This window comes from Crocodylus porosus, unplaced genomic scaffold, assembly GCF_001723895.1.
Source record: "Crocodylus porosus isolate Cpor-Errol unplaced genomic scaffold, CroPor_comp1, whole genome shotgun sequence".
Taxonomy (NCBI): domain Eukaryota; kingdom Metazoa; phylum Chordata; order Crocodylia; family Crocodylidae; genus Crocodylus; species Crocodylus porosus.
In genome coordinates this window covers 2,153,211-2,169,671 of record NW_017728945.1, presented here as the reverse complement: position 1 = coordinate 2,169,671, position 16,461 = coordinate 2,153,211, and the positions used below count along the sequence as shown (strand labels likewise).

Here is a 16,461-nt window from a genome sequence, read left to right as displayed (position 1 = left end):
CCCCTTCCCCCCGCCACCGTGGGCTGCCTTCTCCCCACCCTCAGGCCTTGTCCTTCCCTGCATCAGACCCGGGCCTGCTCCTGCCCTCCCCCTGTCACTGAGGTGTGGAGTGGGGGAGTGGGCCTGGATGTGGGGGGGCGGGGGTATGGGGCTCTGTCCTCTCCCGCTCTATCCCCCAGCAAAAAAACCCAAAAAAACAAAACAACCAATCAATCATTCTTGACGGGCAATTGGCTAGTTTGTTATAATTTTCCATACACAGAATTTAATTATTGGAGGTTGTAGCAGGGCACTGTTGGTGCCTGCCAGTTTAAGGGCTGGAGCAGGCAGCAGCCAGGTGCTTGGCTGCGGTGGCCATTTTTGAGATCAAGCTATAAATAGGCTGAAGCAGCAGTTTGCTGAGAGAGACATCAGTTAGCTGAGCGGAGGCTCAGGAACACCTTGAAGGTATGAGCTGGGGCTGTGGGGATGGAGGAAGCCCCAGGTCCTGGGCATGACCTAAAACTGCACCCTGCCAGGGTTGGTAGGCCTGGTGGGACTGCCAGTGGTGCAGCAGCCCCAGGAAATGCCAGGACCATGAACCTCCCTGGTGAAAGGTGGGTAAGGGATGCTTAATAACCTCCAGCCCACACACAGTCCTGGCTGGGGAAAGCCCAGGCCGGGGAGATCTTTGAAAGGTCTGAGGATTATGTGGTCCAGTAGAGTTGTGAGGGTAAAAGCAGGCATGCAGCTTAGACCTGACCCAAGGGACCTCGACTGCTTTATGTTGGGTCAAGGACCCAAAGCAGGGGTTGAAGGACTGAGGTGTCCCACCACGAGGGATACCCAGAGAGCAAGAGGCTCGGGATCCCAACTGGCTTGAGACAGGGCCAGGGCCTAAGGGAGAGCTGAAGGTCCCAGAGAGGCGACCACAGCTAATGGGGTGAAGGGTACAGCTGGGTTTAGCTGCCTGAGATGCCATCCGCGAGGCTCAGGCCGCAGTGTAGGGGTGGAACGGAGCTGAGGATATTCCCCTTTACATCAGGGTTCAGACTGGGCAGCCTCCCACCTGAGTGAAATCGTAATCATTTATCATCAAGGCGTGGCAGACAACAGAGGTGGGTGGTTAGCCTGCCTCAGAGACATGTGGGCAGGTCAAAGTCAAACCAGCCCCGGGAAGGCCCCGTTACAGAGGGTCATCTTAAATTCATACTTCCCACTGCTACAGTAGACAAAGGAGCAGTGGCAGTGGGGAGTCAAGCAGCCTGATCCCCACCCCTTTCTCTCCCACACTTTGCCCCCTGCTGCCTCCTTCTGCCTGCCACCACTTGCTCTCCTTCTGCCTGTCCCCTCTATGCCTATGCCCCCTAGCGCCTGCCCCTCCACCAAGTGCCCAGAAAGGTGGGGTAGAAGCAGTGCAGAACAGAGGCAGATGCAGGCAGTTAGCAAGAAAGAGCAAAAGCAAGGAGCTGGGGGAGGCCCAGAGATCGTGGGGGGCAAGGAGTGCAGGCCAGCAGCTCCAAATCCAAGCCAGAGTTCTCTGTCCCTCCCATATACTCACTCAGTAGCCTCTATCACATGTGGGGACTAAGGGCTCAAGAAAAGGGGTGCTGGTTACAAGAAAGGGGTGGAACAGTCTAGCAGGATGGAGGGCAGGGAGAGTGAGAAGCAAAAATGGGGAAGCCTCCATTTGAGCTGCTCCCTACCTTCGTTCTCCTTCTGCTTCACCAGAACCGATTTGATGGGTTTCATGAGGACATCCTGGCGTGGCAGCCTCTTGAATCCAGACACTAGAGCCAGCCCGTTGGCATCCTCTTCCTTGCCATACCCATTGGTGGACTGTGGCCTCTGCCAATCCGAACCACTATCTTGACTGTGCCTCCTGTAACCACCGTCTTGGCTCTTCCTCCTGCCTTTGGACAACTGTTTCCGATAATTGCTGTCATCCCGATAGTGGCCCGAGCTCCTCTCACTAGAGGAATCTCCATCGTACCCTCTACTGTAATCCATGTCGTCCTGGGGCCGGCTCCTGCTGTAACTGTCATACCTATACTCTTTCCCTGGGCTCCGTGGTGATGGCTCGTCTTCCTGGTCTTCCCCATCTGAATCATATCGGGCAGTGTTGGCAGAGCGTACGGAGTTGCCAGGGAGCGGCTGACTGCTCAGCTGGCTGGTTTTGGTAACAGGAAGATGAATTTTCTTTGGTCTCTTCAATGTCTGTAGGTGGAAAGATGATTGCACTGGTAAAGTAGCCTGGCTTTGCTAGACACAGACAACTCCCCTGAGTCCAAGGCAAGCCACGCACTTCTACAGTGCTTCTCAAGTGCAGAGCTCCAAGCACTTCAGATGGGACAAGGTCATTATCCCCAGCTGACAGGTGTGGAAACCAAGGCCCTGAGACAGTACTGCATTATGAACAACACAAGCCCCTACCTAGTGTTGCTGCTGTTATGTTAGTATAAGTGTGCTGGTTTACCGGAAGCTATCCTCGGGGAAGGGGAATAACTACACTGGCTTATATCACCTTTCTACTGATCTAACAGCCTCCACACTATGGTTTTTACCAGTATAACTGTCCAGTCATCATACCCCCTACCCAAAGGGTGGTGTACTGATGTTGTCAGTAAATGGGGATCCAGATCTGCTGCACTGCTCCACATGCATGAATAAAAAGGAAACAAGAAGAGGAGGTGATCACCAGCTGAGCTCCACCCTTTGTTCTACATCCCTTCTGCCAATGCTTGTGTCTTGACTGCCCTTTCCTTTCCACCACTCACTCCCAACATCATGTCTTAATTCCCTGCTGGCCCATGGCTTTGCAATGGTCATATGTGCCCAGCTACCCAAAGGGCTACCCATTAGATTCAATATTCCTTTTAGCAACCATGGTTTGAACCATGGTGCACTTCTGTGGTGCACTGCTCCAAACTGCACTGAACACTGCCTTTAATTTCCAGGCTCCTTGAGGTGCACAGCTCCACTGCTTCAGCAATGATAGCCCAGGTCACAGAGCCACTTTGTCCACAGCATCTATTCAGGAGAGCAGGACAGTGGAGGGCTGCCCACCCCATGTGTAGAGGCCTTCCAGGCTCTGCTAACGCTGGTCTCAGGAAGTAGTCGTCTGAGCACAGGACCTAGAGCTCATGGTTTGAACCTTATCCTGGGGAGCTACATCCTGGGACCCTTTAATGGAATCGCCTTTGTTTCGCAACAGCTCTGGGCCAGGCCAGAGCCTCACGCACTGATTTTCAAAAGCTGTTCTGATTATGCATGTGATTTAAATTCCACTGCTGTTTTAAATGATGGTGTTTGCTGCTTGCCATCCCATAATAACTGCAATTGGCTTCCAGCTGTGACTGCCCAGGGTTATTCCTGGATTTATCCTCTCTTACAAGTTTAGAACTTTGCAATGAATCAGCGCCCTGCGGTGATTTAAGATGCTGGTTTATTCTTGCAAGTCAGGTCTCATGTTAACAGGGCGCAGGAAGTGTCAATCTAAACAAGTGACATCACAAAAACCTGGAGCTTTTAGCTTTAAAAGTCTCCCAGTCCACAAAAATGAGGATGTGGGCCCCAAATCCAGCCCTAGTGGGATCCCACCCAGGTCCGGGTATATCTTGCCTGGCTCGTTATCAGCTGTCACGTTACTTCTCCGCAGGCACCTCCAAGCCATTTCCTCAGAGCGTAAGGGCACCGAGAAGCACATCCCACCTCACCCATCCTCCCTGAACCCATCCCAGCCCTGGAAAGGAGGCAAGTGAGGGCACCGTGGAGGTGTCCTGCCCCCACTGCTCTCACTGTCTGGGTTGGGGACACCCCACTACAACTTCGCTGCCTCCTTTCCAGGTTTGGCATGAGCAGGAGTGTGCAAGTGGGACCAGGTTTTTGCACAGTGCGCTCCGGAGGGCTGAGGGAGTGGAACAGACACGCTCCAAGTTAGCTCAGCTCGAGTGAAAGCACTCAGTAGCCCTGCCCTTATTTATGCATGGCGCCAGGTCTTCCAGGGCACATCTCATGCCTCTTTGCACTGCTCGATGAAGTTCTTCCCACTGAACTGTAGGAGGAACAAGCAATCCCTTCTGGACAAGGCAGGGAGGCACTAGAGCACGAGTGTCACTCGAATGGAGTTAGCCTATAGCAATATTGCCCAGGTTGTGTTTGCAGCCAATGGATTCAGCTAATGTGGGTTTAGCCTACACCCCAAAAGGGGCAGCTAGCTTGAAGCTGATCATTCATGCATGACAACTCGAGCTCAGGGCAACATCTGAGCTAAAGGCGAGGGAGGTCAAACCTTCAGTAGAGCTGCACCCAGTCCCACAGGCTGAGTTTGACCCTCTTGTCTGCCACTGGCAGCAGAATTTGAATCTATGTTGGTCCCTAATAGGCTCCCTTCCTGCCCAAACCAAACCAGCTCCGCTCCCCAGCAGGCTGTGGGACACTTACAATGTTGGCCAGTTTGCCACAGGTTTTGAGCGTCTGGATGGCGAAAGAGGAGGACACGTTCTCCATGGAAAGGCCGTTCACCATAACAATGTTATCTCTTGCCCTGGAAAGGAAAGAATTAGGTTGGGCAGATCCCTGGGCAACACTCCCCCAGCAGGGCACCGAGCCATTGTGAGCAGAGACACAACTAACCCAAGTGCGACGGCACCCTCAAATGCCTGAGAGCTGCCCCTCAGCCACGGGAAGCTGCAGGGAACCAGATGCTGTTGCAGCTGGCTCTGTAGTTCAAGCCTGACCCTCACATGCTCTCCAAAGGGCAAGCACACATGCCTGCATCTCCCCAGAGCCAGATCCCCACCAAGGCAACATGATGTCCTTTAACCTTCACCCATCCACAACCCTAACTCCTCTCCACCCACCCGCTCTGTCCCCAGTCTGACCACTGCTGGAAGCCGGGCTGCCTCAGAGTAAGATGGGAGGCAGAGTTCCTCAGCAAGCTGACACTGATGGGGGGCTGGCAGCTGGGATCTGCTTTTGTAAACCTGCCTAGAAAGAGACCCAAGTTCTCCTGCCTCTGCCCTCCGCCCACCACACTAGTAACTCCAGCCGACCTATTTCCCAACCCTGGCAGCATTCAATCCTCATTCGTCATGTCTAGAGCATGATAGAAAACCAGAACCTCTCAAATTCTAATCCAGGGTCTGCCAAACTCACTCTGTTGCCTTGAGAGTCTCAGTACCTCAGCATCCCCACCTTTGAAATGGGCATAAAGATAGTGACTAGCAGCTGCAGATCAGTCAGCAAGCATTTGGGCTGTTCTGTCCACTGACTGAGATGGAGCCAGCTCCCATACACCCCAGGGACCGGGAAGTCCAGAATCCAGCATGGAGCCTCAACCCCACCTCTGGTCACAAGACTTTCCCTAGTACATTCCTCCAGCCCCGTTTTCACTTACTGGAGCCTGCCGTCAGCTGGGCCCCCGGGTACCACATCAGAGACAAAGACAGAGGTGTCCCCATTCACACCGCTGGGACGGTCCCTTCCACCTGAGACAGCAAAGCCAAAGCCTTTCCGAGGGTCCTAATGCAACAGAAACATGCACGGTTAGACAATGCAGCCAGAGCTGGAATCAGGAGTTACCAGCTGCTGGTAGACGAGGGAGGGCAGGAGGCAGAGGGCAGCAGTAATGCATTGCTGGGAACAGTCTCCTTTGACTTGTGCAAGGAAACTGCCCTCCGGAGTCAGGAGAGTCAGAGCACAGGGCTATAAGACAGGATCCCCAGCTGGCACACCGCTACTGGGGAGCTGCTGGGGCTACTTGGTGGTGGCAACACTATCCAGGCTTATGCACAGCTGGCCCCAGGAGAAATGCTCAGGAGAAAGCAGGCAGAGCACTGGGTGCCAGGTGGCATGAACAAGACACTTTAAGGGGGCTCCTGCTGCCAGGGGGCCAGCTCACGTTAACAGGAAAGCTGTGGACTGGCACTCAAGAGACTTGATTTCTGTTGCAGACTCTGCCACTGCCTGCTGGGGACGCTGGACAAGACACTTCCATTTCCTACATCTCGGTTTCTCCATCCCTACCATTGAGAGGATGCTGAGCACCTTTGTGAAGCAATCTGATGAAGCACCCAAGTATGACCATCATTATCCTACTTTGGCAACACGGGTCTCAGTGAAATCCCAGCCACATCAGAGGGGCACCTCATTCAGGAGGCTCACAAGATAAGCCACTGCCAGCCACCTACCCAATAAAGCTACTACCCTCGACTGCAGTTCCCTAGGAATCAGAAAGGGATGCCACTCACCTTGCTGAGCGTCACGGTGTACTGCTCCCAGATGACCATCTCCTCCATGTCTGTAACCTGGGAGTAAGAAGGCAGGCAATCAATTAACCACATTTGATTTTTGCCCCAGAAAAGAGAGATGGCGCAAATCTGCTCCTCATACCTCTCTACAGCCCCAGAACGGTGCACTCGAAAAGGGAAGAAGAATCACAGCTGCAAAGGCACTAGCAGCCTCCTTCCAAGAAGTGCTCAACCACTGAGAGATCTCAGCCTCCTCCCACCTCTTGTTCCATGTGCCCAGCCTGTAACATTTAAATGACTGCCTCTCTGCTGCAACTGGAGAGGGGAGTGCCTCCTATTAAGGGTGTGTCCAGGCCAGGTCAGGGGTGTTAATTCTTCCACAAATAGATACCAGCTCCCAGCACATGGGATGTGGGCTGTATAAAATGAGAGAATGCACAAGCATCCTTCGCTCCCAAAGCGTCAAGGGCAGGGTTCAGCAGGAGTACAGAAGATATGGAGCATGTTAACAATAGTGTTAGATAAGGCCCCAAGCACCAGGATCCTTGGGGCTCAGCACAGGCAGGCGCCCCCACGCCAGGGTAACTCCAGTCAGCGTGGGCAACAAAATCAGTGATGACATGCTCGAAACAGCTTCACCATGGGCTGTGGGAGCCTGCCTGGCCCATGGGTGCGAACTCTGCTTCCTAAGCCCACTTCAGTGTCCTAACTGCTGTTACCACCCATGCTGGCCAGACTGGAGGTAGCTCGGGGGAACCTTATCCTGGCTGCAGCTGCAGCTGTGGCCTTGGCTGCAGAATAAGCGCTCCACAGAGGAAAGCAAGCGACTCCAGCACTTGAAGGCCAGGTTTAACTCAAACCCATTTTTGAGAACGGCTTCTTTTACACCTATACATTTGTATGGAAGCTGAGTCTGGTAGATAAGGGTTCAATAAAGGACGGAGCTCTAACTCCCTGCAAGCCTTTGTGTACCCTTCCAGCACCCACCCCTACACAAAGGGTTCAGTCTCCCACCCACAGGGGCTTCTGTGGGCCCCTCTTCCCACAGTTCAAGGCTGCATGTGGCGCACCACCCCCACTTCATTATTCTCTTTGTCTTTTTCTTTCAATGTCAGCATTTTAAAATAGATCCTAAAGAAGCCAGGGGAGTCCCCTGTGATTCAGTGGTAGCATCCTTGTCTACCGCACAAGAGACCTGGGTTTAGTTCCTGAATGCTTATACAACTACAGCCATGAAGACACCAAATGTTTGGACTCAATCTGGCCTCCGGATTCGGTCTTAAAGAGGGGGTGGAAGGTCTGGGCAGCCTTTGCTTCTCCATACTACTGCCTAAGCATATGTGGTGAAGGTCTGGGTGACCTCGCATGCATACACCACGATCTGGAAAGATTGATGGTGGCCAAACCAGAGAAAGCGGCCAGGGGAGATGGAAGAAGCTGTCCTGGTAAAGTGCGGCTGCCAAGGATTTCTGCATCAGACCCCTTGTATTTCCAGCAGCTTTGTTGCCTAGGTACTGCCCCCAAAACATGGCCAACAGTTGGGACAGGGCCAGGCAATTATTTCAGGTGGAGGGCTGCTTACTGAGTTTTGGCAAGCCATCGAGGGCTGCATGACAGGCAGCCAAGGGCAGATAAATATTAATTTTCTAAATTTTTTAGGGGCCCCGCAGGCTGGACAGAACAGCCTGGTGGGCCGCGTCCAGCCCGTGGGCTGCATTTTGCCCACCCCTGAGTTAGGACCACACTTTATTTAACTAGGCACATGACCATAACTCAGCTTTCCCAAAGGCCCATGTACAAGGAGTTTGTCATGAATCACAAAAACCAATATATCAAAAAACTGATTGGAAGGGACAATCTTTAAAGCGAATCAACCAAAACGTTAAGGGTAAAACAACTGGAGGGGTGATGAACTGTATGCCTGGCACTTCTGCGAAGAGCATGATACCCAGGCAGTGATCCCCTTAACCCTATCAGCTGGTGCAGGGAACAACAGTGTTGAGACAGCAGGGTTTCTGCATGGTTTTATTAACTCAGCTGCCACTGGTAACTAAGTCAGTCAAATTATCTTATTTGGCTGCATAATGGACTACTACGTAAGGACAGAAGCACCAAGGCAACTGAAGGGAGTTTACATAAAGCCCCTGCTCTAACATGGAGTATTGGATTTTGCTGAAGACAGCTTGACATGCTGGTGGGCGCAGCCCAGGTGCAAAGCTAGCCCATGGGCATCCCATAAATGGGCCCAAGAAAGCAACCTGAGGAAGCTGGCACTGAGTCGAGCTAAATAATCAGCATACGGCCCAACATGTCTTATTGCACGCGCTGCTACAGCACAAGATGATTTTCATCAGGATGCTGGGACTTTCCATACAACACTGCAAAAGACAGAAGAGGCATAGGACACTTTTGCTTGGCAGGAGAGCAAGGAGCTCCCTGCTTAATAAAAAGGACTGTATTTTCACTGGCAAGCATTCTGTTAATTCTGTCTTCTTAAGTCCTGTGTACAGAGACCCCTGCAAAATCTAGAGAGAACAAGAATCCAGCTGACCTAATAGCATGGGTGAGTCAGCTGTAGGAAGGCTCCCTAAAGAAAGCAGTCATCACGCTGAAGCTGAGCTGGACAACCCACTTTCCTGCCAATTCTCATAGACAAGCAGTAAAATGGCTTATACCTGTACTGTTTACTCAAGCTAAATGCTTCTCAGAAGGGGCATTCCAGAGTTAAACCCTCTGAATGACTCACATGCACCTTGGGTACTAGCGCTCCACCACCAAGGGCTGTCCTGAAGTTACATTAAACCGTTTATAGGGCCTGGAAAAATGCATCATCAGCTCTGCCTATTAATGTTTGTCAATGGAAACTACTTCCCTTCAGGAAAATAGATGTGGTAAAAAAAAGTAGCAAGTGTTTCAGAGATCTTCAGGAGGAACAAAACCCCCAAAAACACACCATCCGAGTGGCTGAGAGAACCGGCAGCTTCTCGCGGGAAAAAGCAGGAAGCAGCTTGGAATCGGCTTGCTTCTCCGAATCTTTGGTGAGTGACAAGTACCTACAGCCAGGGCCGTCCCGGTGGGGGGGGACACAAATCAGAGCCCTTGTGGAGCTGGACTGGCTCTGCCTCTGGCCACGCGCCACCCCACCCTGCCACCGTCGCGTCTGGGCCCCGCACAGGCTGATTTACCCCCGGCCCCGCACCCTGCTAGTCGTCTCTGTCTAAAGCCCAGGTGAATTCCAGAGATTTTAGTAAAGCTTCATAGAAGCATTGAAAATGAGGGTTGGAAGGGACCTCAGGAGGTGTAGTCCAACCCCCTCCTCAAAGCAGGACCAGCCCCCCCTAGATCACCCCCTGGGCTGGCTCGTCCTGTCCTGCAGAACCTGTGGCCGCAGGGGGCCCTGCAGCCAAGGGGCCGTGCCCCACTCGCCCCCCGCCACCTGCACCACGTTTAAAGGGCTCGGTGCAGGCAGGGAGCCCCTTCCTCGCCAAGCGGGGAAGGGGTTCCTGGCCCCAGCCCTGTCCCCGGCCCCCGGGAGGGAACTCAGGCGTAAGCAACACGTGCTGCACCCACCTCGCACCCCCTGTAGCGTGCAGCCACCCCTGACTTTTATTTCAGTGAGTTTATACTGCAATTAATCACAATTTTGATCTTGATGGATTGGGGGCCCCCAAAAATTGTGGGCCAGCCCTGATCATCCCAGCCATGGCTTTGTCTAGCCAGGTATGCTAAAAATCTCCAAGGATGGAGATTCCACAGCCTCTCTGGGTAACCTGTTTTAGCGCTTTACTAAAAAGCACAGGATTAGCTGCCAATTTTTCACAGGATTAGCTGCCGGTTTTTCACAGGATTACTTTCATTCTGCTGGGGGCACCGCCTGCAGTGGTGCTGCACGCAGAAGGGGCAAAATCTAGCTTGCAAGCACCCCCCTCAGACCTCCAAGGTAGTCTCTCTCTGAATTGCGACCCTGTGATATAACTGGAAAGTCACACTGATTTCATTGCACCCACCGGGAGCTCCTGACAACCCTCCATTCCCTGTGTGCTCCCTCCCACCCCCTCCTATTTCAGAGAGTCCCTGCAACTGCCCCATCTGGATTCCCACCCAGGTTTGCCACCTGAACAGGGCAGTCTGTGCATGCACCTATTCCCAGCACCCATGCCAGGGACTCTGTGGCTCCCTTCACCTTACTCTTACTCCTTTTCTTGTCCTGTCAGTGGTAGCTTTTTAAAGCTCTTTTTTGGAGGATGGGCTGAGATGGGGGATGCTGTTATGGCAGAATGTGCTAATGGCTCCCATCAACCAGCTCTCTCCTCTGTAGATACATTACAGAGGTAGCTGCAGCTGGTAGCTCCACTAAGCAGATACCATGGGCCCCCTATTTCACCCTTCTGACCATTTGAATTGTCACCAAAGCCATCAGGGTTCTGCTCACCGATGCCTACATCATTCCCTCAAAATGTGGAATAGATTGGACATGGCACCAAAAGCTCTCCATTACTTCCAAGCACAGAAGAAATACCACCCAGCTCCGCTGCTTGGCCAGTCCAGGAGCTTTCCTATCACTTTCAAATGCCACCATGGCAGAAACAATCTCATTAATTCCATTTGCACTTAAACCTGATTGAAATACATATAAGGATCCAGAGTTTTACCTAGTATGAAGACATCATCTGCTCAATGAACTGGGATAAAAGCCCGTCATTATAACAAGATAGCAATGAGTCTGTGAATTAACCAAATGGATTTCTCTCTTGGAAAGTGTTTTGAAACAGTTGCTTGGTTTTGCTTACTAATACTGTTTTGGTAACTTTGGAAAAGCTGCTTTGATTACTAATATTAAAAATCGTTAACAATTCCTCAGTCTGATCTTTAGCTAAGGGACATTGAATAGTGAGAAACCTAACAGAGGTGGCTGGTTAGTTAAACGCTATTTCAAGCCTGTTTGATTGATAACCTCTCTCACACGGGTCATCTAAGGACAAGAAAGAACAAGCCAGTGTGTTTAATGCAGGGGTGGGCAAAATGCAGCCCGGGGGCTGGATGTGGCTCACCAGGCCATTCTATCCGGCCCGCGGGGCCCCTAAAAATTTAGAAAATTAATATATATCTGCCCCTGGCTGCCTGTAATGTGGCCCTCAATGGCTTGCCAAAACTCAGTATGCGGCCCTCCGCCCGAAATAATTGCCCTCCCCTGGTTTAATGAACAGCAGTTTTCCCAGGCCTACCCTATGCCTGCATCGGAGAGGAACCTAGCCAGGTTTATTCAGAGCCACACCGCCAGGTGAGTGGCACTGCAAGCCACTACACTAGTCTCCATCTCTGCAGGCTCAGCTGCAGCCTGTGAAGCCCTTCAGTTCTGTGCTGTTTGCAACTCTGAGCCAAAATCAACATACCCCTTTCCGTGGAAAAGACCCAGTCAGAAAAGGAACCAAAATGGCAGCAAGTGCAGGAGTTAATTAGCATCACCCCTTACTAAAGACCTCCTCTCTGGCCCAGCCAGGAGAGTGGACCACCCCCAAGGCAAGACTTGCTGCAGCTCCCTGGCAGCACTCCTTTGCTTTCCCAGAGTCAGGCGGGTGACCCCCTTATAACCTAGCTTATTATCTGTGGCACAGTGATTAACGTATGTTCCAGTTATGAAAGGATATCAGAGTTGTATGCAAGCCAGCCAGCCTGCAGTACGTATGGCAATTCCAGCTGCATGTTGGTCTATCAAAGATCTTCATCCTATTATAGGCATATAAGCGGTGTATGGAGTAGTGAAATGAATTATCCAAACCCCTTGGAATGACAAGCTGAGAAATAGCACCCAGATCTCTCAGTCCAAGTCCCGTACACCGCCCCACGGCACAGTGCACCGCTGCACAATTCAGGAGCATGAAGAGGTCAGGAATCCAAGAATAAGTGCAGCAGAAGCAGGCAGCTTCTCAGCCTGGCCGCAAGTGGTGAGCAGACCGGACCCTGAGAAAGCAGGTCCATATTCAAAGGGTATTATGAGAGAGAGCCCTGACACCCACTGTCTCAAGACTATCACAATCCGGAGTATCTAAATACTCTGAGTTACAAATCTTAATTAATAGCCTCACCTACAAAACCTAGATGATGATCAAAGAACTTTGATCAGACTTATTTATGACGAGGGATTAGGATAGGATTGTCAGGAGGCCTGAGACTGGGCAAGAAGGGAGCGGCGCAGGTCTGAACTGAGAGAAAATAAATGTTTTGAGGCCTGCGTGAAAAACGCTGCTGCACCGTGTGAGACCCCAGCCTCTTCCCCATCCCCACGATCCTGGGCTTTAATTATAACAGAGAAAGGGGAAAGTCCAGAGATCTTCCATTTCCTGCCCATCCTTCACAGCAGTCTCTGACCCCTGGACACCACCCTTGCCACACACTCTTCCCTTTCCCAGCCTCGCACTGAGCAATCGCAGCTTCCAGAAAATCAGCTGCCACTGCCAGTGGTCGCTCGCAGTGGAGCCATCGTTAACTCTCTGCTCTGCACTGGGACAATTTCACCGAGACCAGTGGAATTACAGGGGTTTATGGCGATGCAAGACAGGAACCTTGGGTCCAAACCCTTGTAGTACTGACGATAAAAAAGCAGCCCAACCCAGGCAGACTGGCCGTCCTGCTCCACTGAAAGGAGTCTTTCTTAACCAGGTTTCTTGGCAGCAAGAGACATTCCAAGAACCCCAGAGGAGGATTCCTCATAGCAATCTGAGCAGGGAAGTCATCCAGCTGCCTCGAGAAAGGAAAAGCTAAAACACGCTGTAAACAAAAAGCCTACCAGACAAAAAACCTGTTCCAGGAGCTGGAGGGAAGGATCGAAATCCACCATGCACAGCCCAATTAAACCAGTGCCTCCAAGGCCTGTGTCATCGCGCTTCTGCTCCAGGAGTACAACCGTGCTGTGATGCAGCTAATACCCTGCCAACGGCACGTGAAACGGTGCAGCAAGAAGAGAGAGCGAGCCAAGACGGCGGCTGCAGATTTAAAATGCCCAACTTGGAGGTTTAAATCTACTTTTCTGGCTCAATTAAAGCGTCCCTCTGCAGGGGAACCGGTGCCTCCACGGGAACGCCGAGGTCCGGAGAAGTCATTCCACCCAGCACAGCTTTTCTGAGAACAATGGAGTGGCGAAGCAGCTAATGCAGTGTGATGGGAATACAAAATACATCACCCAAGTCTGTGTATGATTAACACCAACCTTCGGCAGGTTGCAGCATGAAAAGTGATAGGATGGCACATTCATATAGAAGCAAAACCACACGGCCACCGTAAACAGCAGCTTTCAGAGGCCGACCCTATTCCTGCATTGGAGAGGAACCTAAGGGGAACAAGATAGGCAGCAAAGGGACTTCTCCCAGGAACACAGGAGTGCTTCCGGCCCCTTTGCTCTGAACCTCAAAGAAACATCAACAGGTTGCTGGTACAATTCAGAGCAAGGTGGTCATGAACAGAAGCTGCTGCCACTGGCTCAACGTGAAATGGGTTGGGTTTCAATCCATCCTCCTCCAGCGACCCCACCACAGCAGCCATTTCAGCGAATGCCTTGCAGTCTTTCAGATCCCGGGGGAAGCACAGGGCTGGGGACAGCGTGTAAGAGACGCTTGCCCTGCCGCTGCTTTGCATCTGCTCTGGGTACTTCCATCCCCACGCAGTTTCCTTTCCCAGCACTAAGTTCACGGGCTGGAAAAGAAGCTAAGGGCACTAACCCCCTGCAGAGAGCCAAGGGGTTCAGCTGTCTCGTTGACACCCACAAAGAGAGCAACATTGCAGGGGAAATGCACCTCCCCCTCCCCCTCCCCTTAGACCAGGTGGTTTCCTCACCCCACGGTTCTCATCCTTTGTGGAGGCAAGTTACCAGGTTTATCCCTGCAGCCCATTCCCCCGCTCCACTGGCCGTTGTTCGGTGTGGGGCATGCAAAGCTACCCGCACAGAAGTGCCTTCTTCAGACACGCGCACCTGCTGGGATAGATAGAGACACTTGCCTGGAATCTCACGTTCATATTCCACGGAGGCCCGGACTGCTGGCTGCTCCCATGGGCAGCGCTGAGCCTCGCTGCCTTTCACCCGGGAAAGAACAAGGAGCCCAGGCGTGCCTGGCACCGGAGGAGATTATCTTCTCAGAGCAGGTGGGCAAAGGCCGAGAGATTTTTCGCTTTTCAGTGAAGTTCAGGCACTTCAAATCTGCTCTTCCTTCTCCCAGCGAGATGTGGACTTACACCTGCTGCTCCACCTCCTCTGCTGGCCCCCAGCCCCACCTCCTGCTGACACAGCAAGGTGGGAGGCACACCTATTCCAGGCCAAGCCTATGTGCTCAGGTGCTCTCTGCCAGGCAGCAGAGTGCTTTCCAGCCAGGCTCCTACATTTGAGCCATTCTCCTTTGGCAAAAGAAATCCAGACCAGGGTTTCCCTGCAGCTAGCCCAGGGAAACAGTTCTGGCTAAGGAGACTTGCACGGAGGTCAGGTACGGCCCGGAAGCCAGGGCGCAGGAAAGGATTTCTGGAGTCGATTTCTTCAAGGCAGCAGCCGCTGGGGGCAAAAGCAAATCCAGAGCAAAGACAGATTTTGCCACTGTGCCAGCAAACTAATGAAGGACACGGTCCAGGTTCTGTATAAGGTGCGCTTACTCCACCTCAGCTTCAATAGTGACTGCAGCAGGAGCCTGCATCAGGGCTCTGGGAAGTTTATATTTGTAAGGAAGAACGTGAGTGTGTGGGTCAGAGCCCCTGGCTCTGCACCCTTGGGCGAACACTCAGCCTCTCTTCCCTATCCATTCAACTGGAATCGTAACCCATGGCTGCCACCCTTCTCGGCAGCGCATGGTCACAGACATGGGTGCATTGCTTTCACGGCCCACGTGAAAAGAGCTACAGAAGCGTCATGCACTTATGCTCCCATATGCAAGAATGACTGCATAGATCAGGCCAGGGATTAACAGGCCACACTTCAGCTGGGACAGATTTGCAGGCACCTCCCCTCCCATTCAGGATCACACGGGCTACCTTCCGCCCTTTGCCATCAAGGAACAGGCGGCCCCACCTAACCGCCCAACTATGCTGTGGCAAAAGTCAGCAATGTTTTAGATGGCAAGTAATGATAGGTAAGTATTCCAGGAATGTATAGTTCCTTTTAATGCGTACTAGCATCTGGAAGGAGGGAGGAGCAATTCTCTCTGCAGCTTGCAGCTTGCAGCTCGGGAACCTCCAGATCAGCTGGCCTCTCCCCTTTCCTATGGGCTCCCATCTCCTGCCTGTTCCCACAGTGATCCTGTACCTCTGGCTTTAGCAGGGCAAAACGGTGAAGGCTGATCAAGGGAAAGAAGTGCCCCTCATTTCCTTGTTCAGGCCAAAGGGTGTGGGGCACTGCCTGGATCCATCTAACACGCAGCATGCTTAGATGCACCTCGCTGAGCGACACATGCCACAGGCCTCGTCTCCTGCCCTGGCTTGCATCATGTTGAGACTTTGCAGGCAGTGTTTACACTTTAAGGCAATAGAGCAGCGCTGGCACTAAGCACAGGATGACAAACAGCCCCAAGGCCAGCACAAACACACAGGAGCTGCCATAACGCGGTCTGCTCTAGTCTTCCTGGGTTTGCACACTCTAGCCATTGGCTGCGGTACTGAGCACCTTCCAGAAAGACATTAAGCAACATAGCTACCTATTGTCACATGGCTGATCCCTCCTCCCCTGCAGCTCCTCTGGCCGAAACCTGTGCAGCAGAGCGCTTTGTTCTCAATTTACTCTCGCACACGCCTCCCTGTGTCTGATACAGAAGGCAAGGTCAAAGGAAACACTGAGCACACAGAGCAGTAGGCAGAGAGTTCCCCTGGGAGTTGATTCTTTCCCTCTGTCCCAAAGGTAACTGTCTCCTAAGCACAGCTGATTCCCCTGTTTGTCCAGCATCCTGCCCCTAAATCAGGGGTGGGCAAAATGTGGCCCGGGGGCCGAATGCAGCCCAACAGGCCATTCTATCCGCCCCGTGGGGCCTCTAAAAATTTAGAAAATTAATATTTATCTCCCCCGGCTGCCTGTCACGCAGCCCTCGATGGCTTGCCAAAACTCAGTAAGCGGCCCTCCGCCCGAAACAATTGCCTGCCCCTGCTCTAAATGCAGGCAGTACCAAATGCTCTAGTCTAGATTAGATGGGGCATCAACCCCCCCTTTTTATGCCCCCAAGGCACTCTTATCCCTTTAGCTTTTGCTTTCAAGCTGGAAGGTTTC

General features: G+C 52.3%; 1 protein-coding gene and 1 long non-coding RNA gene across 8 annotated transcripts in view; one reads left to right on the top strand and one right to left on the bottom strand.

Annotated features, from left to right (window-relative positions):
* TJP3 (tight junction protein 3) overlaps positions 1–16,461 on the bottom strand; it is a 39,548-nt gene that overhangs the window by 18,474 nt on the left and 4,613 nt on the right. For 3 of the 7 annotated variants that reach the window (XM_019550615.1, XM_019550616.1, XM_019550618.1), the window contains exons 2-5: positions 6,231–6,287; positions 5,378–5,502; positions 4,423–4,525; positions 1,686–2,196 (exon numbers count right to left, since the gene is read on the bottom strand). In XM_019550615.1, coding sequence (XP_019406160.1) covers positions 1,686–2,196; positions 4,423–4,525; positions 5,378–5,502; positions 6,231–6,278 — 787 coding nt within the window. In that variant the 5' untranslated portion in view covers positions 6,279–6,287. Of the gene's footprint in view, positions 1–1,685; positions 2,197–4,422; positions 4,526–5,377; positions 5,503–6,230; positions 6,288–6,372; positions 6,463–13,017; positions 13,256–14,222; positions 14,509–16,461 lie in introns of those variants that run through there. The other 4 variants (XM_019550613.1, XM_019550612.1, XM_019550611.1 and 1 more) reach the window with 4 other exon arrangements.
* LOC109320488 lies at positions 1,089–16,301 on the top strand. Its single transcript, XR_002103799.1, has 3 exons — positions 1,089–1,101; positions 14,935–14,945; positions 16,195–16,301. It is a non-coding gene; the product is annotated as an uncharacterized LOC109320488 (long non-coding RNA).